The sequence below is a fragment of the Scomber scombrus genome, chromosome 21 (genome assembly GCF_963691925.1).
Source record: "Scomber scombrus chromosome 21, fScoSco1.1, whole genome shotgun sequence".
Taxonomy (NCBI): Eukaryota; Metazoa; Chordata; class Actinopteri; order Scombriformes; family Scombridae; genus Scomber; species Scomber scombrus.
This window is the reverse complement of record NC_084990.1, coordinates 2,514,068-2,528,838: the sequence shown is the minus strand read 5'-3', so window position 1 is coordinate 2,528,838 and position 14,771 is coordinate 2,514,068. Positions and strand designations below refer to the sequence as shown.

Here is a 14,771-nt window from a genome sequence, read left to right as displayed (position 1 = left end):
ACCAATATTAATAATTATACTAACTATAATGTAAATAATGTCATGATTAGTTGGTTTTTTTTTTTTTCTTATTGTTTTTTGTACTTATTATTTATTGTTCTTGATTCTTTTCTTATTGCTGCTCCTCTATTTTTATATCCACCTGCTGCTGTATTTTCCACCATTGTGGGACTAATAAAGGAATATCTTATTATGGTTATGGTTATCTTATTATGGTTTATTTAATAGGGACAGATACAATATACATAGACAGGCTAAAACAGCTGTCTCATGCAATTATCACAGTGTTTATAGTGAATGCTAATTTGCAACACCTGACCATAGAAGGGCTTTTGTGAAAGTAAAATAAATAAATAAATACATAAGAAGAAAAAAAGGAAGTAATGCAAGTACATCAGCAAAATTAATACAATATAGCACAGAATAAAAATGAAGAATAGCTAGATCAAACATGGTACACGCAGTACCATCAGATACACATTAAACTAGACACGAGTAGATTTTTGTTGATGAATTAACCAGGATTTGGTGACTCTATTGAAAGTAATGAAGTGTGCAGCAAAAAAATATATAGAAGAAGAAGGATAAGAATACTATTAATAATTGATTTAGGGTTATAAATGTCATTATATAATTTACATTTTGTCATTAGGCAGACATTTTTTATTCAGAACAACTTACAAATGAGGTAAGACAATCAAGCATTAAACATATTTTGATGAAAGTTTTTTAACTCCACCACCTTTAACTTTAGCTTTCAAGCACATCTCATGGTCTCAGTGGCCCCACTGAAAGGATAGGAATTAACTTTCACTCTCATTTATAATATCTTATTAATGGCTGAGTGGCTACAGTGCATGCCATGTACCAGCAACGTCCCTGGTTCAAGGCTGGCATGGACCTTTATTACATTATGTCGTACCCGTTTCTCTCTGCATGTTTCCTATCGGCCTCTCTCTTATTGTTTGTGAAAATGAATGGACCCCCATAACCCATATGAAAGACCCCTGTTGTCATGCATGCAGTATTATTTATTTTAATTGATAACTAAGAAAATAATTGTATACATATTCATTTTCACAAAAAAAAGGCCTGCAAATTCTCTGAATGGTTCAATGATATGACAACTTAAATATTTGAGTTTTTTCTTTTTCTTTCTTTCTTTCTTTCTTTCTTTCTTTCTTTCTTTCTTTCTTTCTTTCTTTCTTTCTTTCTTTCTTTCTTTCTTTCTTTCTTTCTTTATTTCTTTCTTTCTTTCTTTCTTTCTTTCTTTGCTCTGTATTATACTGTTAAAACCTAAACGCCAACCCTGTCTTTTATTTTGAAGGCAAAGCCAGTCTATGTCCGGGTGCTGTGACGTAGCTATCTAATCTGCTGCAGTTTGACAGACGAAATTTAAACGGATTATAGCTGGAGGAGACACGCTCATGCGTCTAAAGAGAAATAGCCTTTCTCTTTTTGGTCTGCTGATCTCTAATTTTAACCACACAACAGGTTAAGTGATGAAAGTGAAGAAAAATATCTGAAAATAGTTTATCCTCTAATATTGTCTGCAGTAATTAGGGCAATGGTGCTGCACAATGATCTATGCACAAATCAGCAGTAAAACATTGCTGCAGTGCGTCTTTAATGCAATTATGGCTCTAGCTGATTTTATTCTGTGCTGCCCTCTGAACTGTTTCCTAGATTGTGCTGGCGGGAATAAGAACATCTGAGATTTAGAGTCATTCATTAGAATAGAAGTTAAATATAGTTTGGGTTAAGACCTGATTTACACTGATCACTTAATTGTAAGGAAAGACTGCCTCTGACTGGCAGCTACTGTATATCACACCGCTTTTAATCGAATATGTTCCGTTTTGTTTGTTATTTGTGGGCCATGTTTTATGTGTAACGTGTAGTGTTCATTGTTTGTTGATTTCAACTTGTTTTAAGAGGAGATGGAATCATAATTATACTTATAATAGATGTAGCACCAGTCAAAACTTTCAACACATTCTCTCATTTAAGGGAATTGGAAGGTGTGTCCAAACTTTTGACTTGTACTGTATACAAAATAATAATACGACCATTCGATAAAAATGGCAAGACTGAGTCCAGATGACACATTTAAATAAAGATGTTCGACTTTGATAGAACTTTATTCATCAGGAAGGAAATTTTGGCGCTTAAAATGCTCAATAAACAGAAAAAATGAATACATTGTTTAAATAAATGAATAAATCTAATGTAATGTATAATGTATAAATATACATTAAAAATAGTAAATTAATCAAGTCAAATAAATTGCCTTTGAACTGTTATAGAAATCCTTTTTGTATTTATTAACAAAAAGCAGTTTATATGTATATAAAACGTGTATATAATGTATATGGTTTGGTGTATTGTGTCTATAGACATAATGTACCAAGCCATACAATACTGCACTGTACATTCTTAATATGTGTAACACTTTATATATATATGAATACATATTTATATATGAATCCAATACATTATATCAACACCTAATATACTTATGAAATCACTGAGGTGTTTCCCTGTTAAATCAGAAGACATTTTTTAGATATTGTACTCAAAAAGGGGAAAAGAATGGGTTAGTGTCAAATTATTTCAGAATTTGTAGATTTTGTAATCTGGGACATTTTTAGATTTTTAGGATTTTTTAGGTTTAGAAATACTTTGATTTATAGAAAACAGCCTTATCTGCCAAAACCTTCTTGAATGTGCATACCCATATTTGGTCATTTAATTGTGTCATGTTTTTTGCTTTCTGCATCAGATAGGTTAAAAAACACAAGTAGCGTGTATGTTCACATGCATATATGCATTCAATTATTTTAAATTATGTATACACAACGTACCCAACAGTATACATAATGAGCACATATAACTAATATAAGAAGGGTAAATGTAAATATGTAAATATTACAACTATAAATAGCCCTTATAGAAATATTTACATTATATATATATATATATATTTTTTTTAATGCTGTCGCTTTAAATATCCCAGTGGGCGTGTACGATAAACTTGTCATGTGACCTGACACGGAAATGCTCTCAGGCCACAGATAGGTCAGTCTCATCATCAGTAGGTCCATGAGCAGTTCTCTATCAAAGTTTCCAGTTAAATAAAGCTTTAAATAGCAAAAACTACAACTCCCAGCCTGCTCTGCGACCACTGTCTGCTTGTTGTGGTCAGTTTGACACAGACATGTCCGGCAGCAGCACACACTGAGGTGAGTCAACAAGCTAACCGCTGCTAGCTCCAAGTTAAAACGCTGTTTAACGTTGATTAAAGGCGCAGTGTAGTATCATATCGACTAGTTTACTGCTTTTGTTGGCGCCACTGACGGTGCTTCTATTCAGCATATGTCCAGTGTTTGCATATGAAGGCGGTTGTTACGCCACACAGGCTGCTCTAAGTTACTTACACAAACTAGACTGATACCTCACAGTAGCTGTTAAAGAGCTAGTTTTATTGTGTTTACATTCATTTCATCAGACTTTTGTTATATTAAATAGAAGAAATATCCTTCATTGTTAATGTGAAATGAGTCTCTGTAAAGCTACACATGAAAAAAGCACACATTGTATCACTGTGACACAGCTGATTTATCACCAGTGAATGTTTTTAAGGGAAACACACACACACACACACACACACACACACACACACACAAACACACAAACAAACACATATTCAGTGTATGTGCATATAGTGTATGTATATGGTTTGGTATGTTATGTATACACAACGTACCAAACCATATACATAATGAGCACATAACTAATATAAAGAAGAGTAAATGTACATATTACAACTATAAATAGCCCTTATAGAAATATTAACTTTTTTTTTTTTTTTTTTTAAGTATGTTGTCCCTTTAAATATATACACATACACATATGCCAAGAAACATATAGAAATCCACTCATGGAACCTGGAAAGTGTGTTTGAGAGGAGGAAGATGAGGGCCAGGAAGGAGCCAGGAGACATTACTCAGAGATGTTAATCACCCTCTGTGTGTGTTGGATGGTTAGCCACACCTGTCATCATAGAGCTTGTCAGCTTATTGGTGTGCATGATGTATAATTAAGGGTGTGATTTTAGTCTGACCCAATGAAGATATGAGTAGGATAGAATCATTGCCCATTGCTTTAAATTTGAATACTCCTATAGCCTATGTGTGTGTGTGTGTGTGTGTGTGTGCTCTCAGCTCCACTCATCCTTCCTGCTGCATCGAACAAGTTTGAAGTGTCATGCCAGTCCCAGCGATGGCAGAGCCTGCTGTCGATCACCAGACACGGTTCAGGGCTGCCGTGGATGTCATTCATAATCTCCCCAAAAGTGGTACGTAGGCTTTTTTAACACGCCAACACATTATCTCAGAAAAGTGTTACTGGTCAAGACTGTAGATAAATGTCATGATACAGTGTCTGTTATTCTACAGTTAAACAGTGAGCCTGACTTTATCAAACAGTCTTGTCTCCAGAACAGAAGCCTCAGGGCAGCTGACCTGTTTGTGCAGCTGTGTTTCCTGCTGAGCTGTCTCGAACAGAGAGTTTAACCAAACTTCATGTAAAAAAAACAGTTGATTTCATATTACTAAGTATCAGCCAGAATAATGTAAAGGCTTTTAAAATGTGTAATCTTTTGCATCATACAGCATCCGACTTTGTCACATCTGTCAAAATACGTAGCTGTGACCTGTTGAACATTTTTTCCAATATGTGTTCTCGCTATTAAAAGGTTGCATTAAATTGCTAGTTTTTTAAATGGAGTTTGGTGTATAGTTGCTTTCTTAGTGACGAGTGTGTTTTATTAAGACAGCAACTGTCTGTGAAGTTGAGAATGTGTCTTCAATACATCTTCTCCAAACATAAAACAATTTAATTGATTAATTTGGATTGATTTAATGAATCCTCATTCTTCCACATACCGTTTTAAGTTTCCCCTGAACTAAAACCAACTCTAGACGCTCATATCTGTGTCACCTTAGCAACTGAGATGTGATCCTGTCAGTTTCTTATTTTCTGGCTGTCTTAGTGTCACTCTGTCAGGGTAACTGGAGAAACTTGACAGTGAAACTTGATGAATCTGTTTAATCTTGCAGGCTCCTACCAGCCGTCCTATGAGGTGATGCTGCGTTTCTACAGCTTGTATAAGCAGGCGGAGTGTGGACCCTGCACCGTGCCTCGACCTGGCTTCTGGGACCCAGTGGGCCGCTACAAATGGTCTGTGTGTGTGTGTGTGTGTGTGTGTGTGTCACCACCCATTCAGTTGCTCTGATAACTGATCTTTTTGTTTGAACAGACAGAAGACTGTTCAGTTATTCTGTCCACAAAATTGCTAGATATTTGCAGGGGGTTTGTTGCCATGCTCTCTCTGCACAGGTTAGTTGATTTGTGGACATGGAGCTGATAAGACACCAAATAATTCAGGGAATCTAAACAGTGTGTGAACTTAATCTTGATCTTAATGTTTGGACTCAGAGAACGTTTAGTTCCTGATAAGAAACACTAACAAGAGTTTTATGTGGCAGGCTGGAGCACAGCTACACAGACTCACAGTGAGACAGTGAGTTGCACAGTCAGTGAGTGCAGACAGGATCAGTGTGTTGATTAAGGAAATCTTAACAGGACAGCTGGTGTAACAGTGAGGTTAATATGGCTGTCTGGACAGTTACTAACCTGTCCTGTCACTTCTAACAGATTAAGAGGGATTCACATTTAATGATGTGGATCCTGCGTTTGGCCTCAGGTAGAGAACACATGTTATGACTTCCTCAGTCTTAACTATACTGTACTATACTGAAGTATAGTAGAAGAATACTGAGTTTCTTAATCAGTTTATTGCTTGACAGAGAACATTTTTTTTCTAAATGGAGGAATGCTAAATCTGCTCTGATCCAGTTTATCAAATGTGAAAATTTGTCTGCTTTTCTCTGCATATCTTTGTGTTTTAAGTCCGTTTGCTTGACAAGAACTCTGAATATGCTCCAGCAACACTTGTAGTATAGAACATGTAACTCAAGCATCACCCCTTCAATTACACTTTACTGCTTTATGGACCAACTATAGTATCACCCATGTCATTTATTTGATACTCCCCTTACCTCCCTGCCTGTCTGGGATTGGCCCGAAGTCACATGACTCCAACCCAACTTATATTGGTAGATACCCCATTGGCTGACATGCACATTATTACTTATTTTTTACGTTATTATTATTTTTTAACCTTTTTTTCAAAATGTTCTCTGCTTTTTAATTATCTTTTTTAAATACTATACTATTACTATATTATTATACTATACTATTTAAAAAAAAAAAAAAAAACATTTCATTGACAAATAAACTAAAAAAATAAAATATGTATTTGTCACATCCCATTTGAAAATGTCTTTTTTTAATTTTAATGAAGAAATGATAAATAATATATTTGACAATCAACATATTTCATCACCCTTATTACCATATCATATAGTGTTGTGCTGTTCAAGCTCTCCAGTCACTGTTGAATAATGAATGAACTCATGACATCAGGGCAACATAAATTAAAAAGAGCCAATACATTAAATCCTAAAATACTACATTCTGTATTCATCAAGCTTCTTTCCATCAGTCTAGTGAGTGTTAAATCAAAGCAGCAGCACAGCAGTAGAGCACACAGTTAATGAGATGTGGTGTGGTGATCGATGTTGTGACAGGTTGTAACTCTGTGTGTGTGTGTGTGTGTGTTTTAGGGACGCCTGGAGTCGGCTGGGGGAGATGAGCAGAGAGAGCGCCATGGCAGCATACGTGGACGAGATGAAGAAAGTAGCACAGGAGGTACACGACACATTCTTAAGTTCACGTATTTTAAATCCAGCATCATGTAATATCTCCCCTGCAGACTGATTCTGACAGATTCTTATCATCTCTCAGCTCCCAGCTCAGATCAGTGAACAGAAATAAGAAGCAGCACATAAACATTAATCATGAAGACTTGTGTTATAATCAGCAGTTTTCCACTGACGCTGCAGGTCATCGAGTCCACGCCCATGAATGAGAAGACGGCTTCTATGTTTCACCACTTCGAGCCTCTCTACCTGGTGATTGATGACATGCCGCGGCCTCCAGAGTCTCTGCTCACACTCAAAGAAGGTCAGTGGAGCTCTCTAGGCAAGCACTGTTACAACAATTAATGCAGCTTTAAAAATAGTGGTACATACAAAAAAATACTCTTGTTTATTAATACTTTGTGTGTGACTGTAGTTGTTAAAGGCAATGATGAGCGGGCCGACGGACCAGCAGAGATGAAGGCTGAGGATGAGGAGCAGGAGGAGCCTCCAGAAGAGTCTTCTCCTACAGAAGGTGCAGATCCAGAGGAGGACTATATCCTCACTGAGGTTGTAGACCTCACTGCCAACACCATCACTAATGGTAGGTGATGAATGTGTCTCTGACTACACAGCTGGAGGCATCAGACACAAACAGTCCATATCAGTAACTTTTCCACCGTTTTATTGAGTGTGTTTATCACATACTTCACATGCTAGTGGCTTGTTTCAGATATTCTACAGTACAGAGATCCTGCATTATAGCTGGAAAGAAGATTCAGATTTTTTTTTTTTTTGGTGGAGGAACCCCATGGTGGCAGAGTACGGAATAAACTGTAGAACCTGAACCAGCTTCAAACCTCAGCATCACTCACTCATCCATTACTCCCTGTATAATAAACACTAAATAGTTCAGTCAGTAGTGAGCAGCAAATCAAGGTTTCTGACACCTAACTAATCATCATCATCATTTAGTGTCATCACCATCAGCTGTAGAGTCATGTCACAGCAGTTTCCATGTCTTTAAAATGTGGAGTACTGCATTGTGGGATTGTTAGCAGAAGGTAGTGTATATGTCATGGACTTTTTTCATTCCATGGTGAAATATTTGATGCTTCCATATAGTGGAAGCATTCAGACACTCGAATAAAATGGTGGAGGGGAAATGCAGAGCACTGTATAGTTAATAGAGAGACCCACACTCATATTCATGTCACTTTCTGCCGTTCTCAGACTTGCTACACACACACACACACACACACACACACACACACACACACACACACACTAGCATCTTATATCAGCACCTTTCATGTGGATGTACTTTGAAGATTGAGGAGAGAGAGGATTCTGGCATTTGATGGAGTAGTCAATCACTCAAAATGATTCCATGATAACATACAGTGTTATAATGCTCACACAGTGTACACATTCATTTTAACCCTTACATACTGTTCAGGTCAAATTTGATTATGTGATTACTGTTTCCTAAAGTGGCCCAAAATGCACAAAAATGGAAATATTTTAAAATGTTATACTTTTGTATAGATGCTACTAATGTTTGTCCATTGAAACTGTTCTGAGTCAGATTTGATCCGTATCTATTGACATGTGTCAGTGAAGACTGATGGCTCTGAACGGTATGTAAGGGTTAATGATAGTGTGAAGTTCTGCAGCAGCACATGAATAAAGAGGAAACACTGTTCACCACTGAGTGAAATGTACTCCTGTCAACATGTTGCTGGGGTTGTGTTAACTAAACACACCCAGAACTCATTTCCATGATTAAGTATATAAAAACATTTAAGAGTAACTATCTACATGATGATTTTTTGAATGTAATTTCTCACATGTATAAAATGCTTGCTGTGCTCCTGCAGACTCTGGTGTGTGTGAAGGTTTGGTGTTGACCAGCGACTCAGAGAGTGAGATCTTCTGTGACTCTGTGGATTCAGTGGAAGAGCTGGGCAGCGTCAAGGTACGACGTTAACTCACACACATCCTCTAAACGCAGGAGTGAAATAAATGAGAGCATCTCATTCATCTGATATCCGTTCACAGATTCCACTCGTCAAGTCTAACGGCTTCCAGAACGGCCACGTGTCCCCAGAGTCCTCTCCAGCTCAGAGCCAGCAGCTGGAAGCCCGACTGGAGGTCAGACAGGTAGGAGCGGGTCAGGGCGGAGAAGGGGCGGAGGACGGGAAGGGTCCTAACAGGAGGAGTCGAGACAGCGGGCGGGAAGGTTCCAACCACAACTGGAGAGATCGTAAGCTGTTCTTTTACTCTCTTTTCACACTGCTGTTAGACTGTGTTGATACATCAGGATTATAATACCCTGTGTTGTTTTACAGGTGGCGTTCCTCAGGGCAGCCCGAGGCGGGGGGCTCCTGGCGGCGGTGGGGCCGGACGCGGAGGAGGGGACGGATCAGAGGGAGGGACAGAGAGGCTGCATGACGCTCAGCTCCAGCAGCAGATCATTCTGGCTCTGAGGAGGCTGAGAGAGGACATGAGGAGTGTGATGGACAGACTGGAGGTGGTGGAGAGACTCGCTGCCACACATGTAAGAACTCATATGAACATGATAAAAATATAAGATATTTAATGTCTCCAACCCTGCTCCTGCAGAGCTACTGCCCTGCATGTTTCAGGTATCTCCTCACTGTAACACACCTGATTCTAATTATTAGCTTGATATCAAGCAGCTGATAACTTTATTTATATAGCACTTTTCAAAACAGTGTTACAAAGTGCTTTCCATATGTATAATAATAAAATAAAAGCATTGTAGGCCTATAATTAAGATTTGTTAAATATTTGTTTAAATGTTGCGGACTGCTAGAAAATAGAAACATTTAAAAATTAAAATGAGAATATTTTAGTACTTTTTAATCTATTCATGTCTTGGGTTGCCTGAGACGGTGTGTGAAGTAAGCGCCAGACTTATCTTGCGTCTGATTGGTCAGCAGAACCGCCCACGCCACTCACCACCACTCCTGCTTTAAAGCTTTATATTGAGTCCGCTGACGTTCATGACTGCTCACAGACAAGTGCAGACAAGTTGGAGTTTCTTTTCCTATTAAATGGATTTTGTAACTTTTTATTGTAGCATATAGTAAAATATAATTTTTCTCATATTGCCTTGGATGAAAAAGCTCAATATGCCAGTTTATTTATTGGCAAGGGGGGATTAAACCTGCTGAGTTTCTGAGATCTGATGAACAAAAATAACACTTCAGATTCCTTTGACTTCTCTACAAATATTCCAATATTCTGTTATTGATGGATTTGTGTAACACAGACACATCATGGTCAGTTTTTTGCTTCATAGTCATTTTTAAGACTCAAGATTTTTGGATTTTCAAATAAGAAAACTTAAAAACTCGTCATCCTCCTGCTGGAACATCAAAGGTCATTTAGTGCTCAGTGAAATGATGTTTGACAAAAAATGAAACTTTTTTAACAGTTGTGTAACCTGTGTTTGAATTAAAGTTGTATCAGAGATGGAGAGGGAGACTGGAAATGTCAGAAAAGCAACATGATGAAAAGCAGCTAAGTGTTTTTTTCTTGTTGCTGTAAAGTACGTCGACTCACTGCTGTTCTGTGTGTGTGTGTGTGTGTGTGTGTGTGTGTGTGTGTGTGTGAGACAGGCTCAGGGTTCAGAGTGGAGACCATGTCTGCAGTGTGCAGCCACAGCGTCACAACAGCAGGTAAGACTCAACATCTCAGCTTACATCTAACACATACAAGTAGTGTGAGTCATGCTGTTCCTAAACACACTGAGCTGAGTGTGGAAGTTGTTTTTTTCACTCACTACTTTCAATAGTTTCTAGCTTTTAATAGTTTGCTGATGAAAACTGTCATGTGCAGTCAGTTGAAAGCCTAAAGTTAATATCATATTGTCACATTATGTATAACAATGAAATATGGACTTAATGAGCAGTTTACATTTTGACACTTTTATTTAGTTTTAATTACATCATCTTTTATTATCTTGTAACCATTCTAAGTTACGATCAGTGGTAATCTCACAGAAGGAGACACAGTCCTCTTTCTATGTAAAAACCTCTTTACTGTTCATATGAACACCTGACTGCTGGTTTACGATATAGTCGAAATACTGTGAACTTATCCTTTAAGACAACAAGCGTGTGAAGATTCATCACTGACACAAGCATGAGTGAAGACATGCAGGGGCTCCCATAAATATAATAGAGTGGAGCTCATATGTTTGTTGAACAGATAAGATCAACCACACAGTATTCCAGTGAGGATCAGATGACAGTAAGAAGTCATATTAAGGAGCTGAGATATGATATTTCATATTTATGTGTCAGATATGCAGAAAAGCAGAGATAGAGAAGATCAGAGATATAATATCAAGTGGTGACCATCTGTTTGGACATTACTTATAATATGCAGTTGGAATGGACTGGTGAATTGTGGGAAATATTGACCTACTGAGGGGATGGATGGAAATAAGCTACAATCTAACTAACATTTATGTTTAACACTGTACATGATCCCAATAATCAAATGACTATTACCTGGCTCGGAAGGAGTTAAGATCTGCCACCTCACTACCAACACCTGGACAACACCTGGACTCACTTTAAACCGAGCAGCACAATCACTCTGGTTCTTACTCAGTTGCTCGATCACATCAGCTACCTCTGCTCTCCACCTGTGGAGATTATTGTCTGCCCACATGAATCCTGCACTCATTCCTCATATCACTCCATCTACAGCACTCAATAAAGTGCTGTAATTTCACTTTTTATAAAATGATGGTGCTGCCTGTGTGTTTTAGTGCTTTGTCCCAGCTGTTTGATGCTGATCTAATTCTCAGTGGGACTGTACATACATTTAGATTTAGAATGTTGATCACTGTTTCCCACAGCCCACAAATACATCATTAGATGTAGTTTAGTACTGTGCAGCAGTCCACTACTCAAACCAGGAAATATTCACATTTGAAGAGCTGCAAATTTGCGAATTTGGATTTTTTCTTAAAGAATGACTTCAAACAATTCATTGATTTAAAAAAAAATAGTTGGTTATTAGTTTTATAGGTGGCAACTAATTGATTCAGATGCCTGTGAAGTGATGCTGCTGCAGGTTTCCATAGAGATAGCATGGCAGCCTGCTGTTCAGTGTGTTTTCTGTGTAACTACTCCACGTGTCTATTTGTAATCAGTAGTCATTTAATCATAGTTTGTTTTTAATGGTTACTTTTTATTTAAGTCTGCAACAAATATGTTCCATCGTTCATTGAGGGGGGGAAACAGTGAGCTGCTTTAAATCTCTGTGGAAATAAATGTGTAGTTAAAGTCAGTGTGTGTAGTCATTTAGCAACTTTAACACTAAAAACACTCAAAGACACAACTACACACTACAGCAGTTAGGAGGCAGCTGTCAGCCATGTTTTTTTATGATAAACGATGATGTCATTTGTCCCCTCAGGAGGACAAGTGTTGGCCGTTCGACGTGTCCGGTCAGACGGTGGTCCTCTTCCTGGTGTGGCCGTTTGTCGCTCAGGGTCTGGTCTACCTGCTGAGGAAAGCCCAGAAGAGAAGTCGCATATCTTCATGAAGCAGGAATCCACCAATCTGTACAGGAGTGAAGGATCCACATCCTCCCTCACTGTGTGTGCACTGGACAGAAGGCAGGAGGGACGTTTGTGGACTTGATGTCTGTATGGGACAGAAACGTGTTTCTCAAATCCTCACAAATCACTCACTGCAGCAAACTGTCATTTAAATTATTCAAGTTGATTCATCAGCTGGCATGAAAAACACCTGGATGTGTGCTTGTACTGCTGATGGATTATAATGTACATTCACCTTTTATTCCTTTTCTAGTGGGTTTTGGTACAATAAGCTCCATGTTTTGTAATATACAGAATCAGAAGCATCAGAAGAAGCTTCTGTGTGTGCAGGAGTGAAACTACAGATGGTCCCACTGAAAATGTTGGATGCTTATTTAACGGTAATCATGTCACAGTCCCTCTTTAACGTCCGTTAACTACAAAATGACACTTAACTGTAAATGTCAGCAGATCTGAGGAGCAGCTGTGAATCAGCTGGAGGTGACATCATCTCTGCTTCTGTGTCCACATCATGACATCTGTTCTGATCACAGTTATCTCTCCAGTCATCAGATTGTTGCTGCTGCTGATTGTAATCTGATGGTACTGAACTGATGAGTGTAACTGAAGCCATTGTCACCGAATGATGAAGAACTGTTGTCAAACTGCCCTATAATGATGAGTCATGTGTTCCACTGACACAGCTCTGATTAAAAATGTATATTGCATAGAAGATCGTACTGTGTCGTGTGTGTGTGTGTGTGGAGGTTAAAGAGGAATTTAACAATTGTGTGTGTGTTCTGCTGTTAACACTGTCACACATGTAGGTGTGTGTTATGAATATTCTTCCTGCTGTGTGCTGTGACTGCTGCAGCAACTGTGGTAGACTATAATATACCAACTACTACTGAATATAAACAAAATAAGTTCAAACATATGTTATCATATATAATCAATTTAAATGAATTCAAACTCAATATACACAGATTTTTGAGAAATATGTTTAGTAATATTCTAAAATATATAGATTTTGTTATGATCCATCTTTAATTAGCATCATAAGCCACTGGTCCTTTAACAGAAAGGCTTTTAATAGGACTCAAATGATGCAAGAAGTTAATTGATTTTGACATTTCATTTTAAAATCAAATTTGACACCTGTGTAATCACATGGCCTCAATATTTGAAATGTAATTCTTAAAGTAAATATTCATTTTAATGAATTCATGTTTTTCTAGGGTTACACCATTGGACATGAAAAACGAGCAAACCTGACCAAGTCCAACAAACATCAGTTTATGAGTTATTACGAGCTTGTTAAACTTGTCATCATCAGTGGTCCTTCTCTGTAAAACCACTTCCTGTTATATGGTCTTCTTCACTATTTTAAATGGTGGTTACACTTTGAGACACTTCATGTGGTTCATGTGACTTGACATGATTCCCCAAATTATATTTAATATTTAGAACAACTGTATTCCATTACCTTTATTTAATATAAAAGTTATAATGTAAGATCATGCCAAACTAGTTGTTTTATTGACAATTTGAGGGGTTTTAAGCAAGTGTACGTTTTTTGGTTCAAGTTTTTATGGTTACACCACTGGGACATTTTTGCCATAATCCTTTAATATATTCTCTCAAAATGGATTAAAAGCAGAAATGTTATACTCGGTCCACAAGAAAGGAATGTGTGCAAGTTATTCATGCATTTATTTTCACATTTTAACCCTTTTAAATGTGACTAAACCACATGGACACAAAAAAAGAATCACGTCATTGACCCATATATTATTTTTAATTGAAATAAAATATTACTTTGATCTCTACACTGAATAAAAAATAAGAAGTTCATCTATTATCAAAATCTATTCAGTGTGTATCACATACCTTTTTTTATTTAGTTAGTTAGTTTTTTTTTTCTTTCTTTCGATTGAAATGATTGTAGTTTATTTAAACTTTTTAAAAATCTTTTATTTATGAACTGGAATGTCTGATTGTTTGTATATTCTGTTTAACAAAGAATTGTATATATATATAAAAAAAGACTAATATTTGTTACATTATAAATCTATTTATCTTATTAGGTAACTTTCACATCCACAAATCCAGAACATTAAAGATAACACCATTATTGAAATTATTCTTGATTGATATAAAATATTAATTTGACTATAAAATACTATTTTATTGAAGTGTTATGTTTCCTTTAAATAAATTGTTTTTTTCTTAATGAACTAGAATGACTGGTTGTTTGTGTATTCTGTTCAATAAAGAAAAATAGATGCATCAGGACACATTAGTGTTTCCACTGTTAACCAATCACCATCTCATTATTTCACCTTATTTGGCACAAAAAACAA

At 37.0% G+C, this 14,771-nt stretch overlaps 1 protein-coding gene across 1 annotated transcript; it reads left to right on the top strand.

Annotated features, from left to right (window-relative positions):
• The first annotated feature begins 3,075 nt into the window (after positions 1–3,075).
• On the top strand, positions 3,076–13,449 carry acbd4 (acyl-CoA binding domain containing 4). Its single transcript, XM_062442420.1, has 11 exons — positions 3,076–3,242; positions 4,224–4,357; positions 5,121–5,241; positions 6,750–6,834; positions 7,029–7,149; positions 7,261–7,428; positions 8,705–8,802; positions 8,886–9,090; positions 9,176–9,384; positions 10,472–10,531; positions 12,285–13,449. The coding sequence occupies exons 2-11, from the start codon at positions 4,267–4,269 to the stop codon at positions 12,411–12,413; spliced, it is 1,287 nt and encodes a 428-aa protein (XP_062298404.1). The 5' UTR covers positions 3,076–3,242; positions 4,224–4,266; the 3' UTR covers positions 12,414–13,449.
• Positions 13,450–14,771: the final 1,322 nt, after the last annotated feature.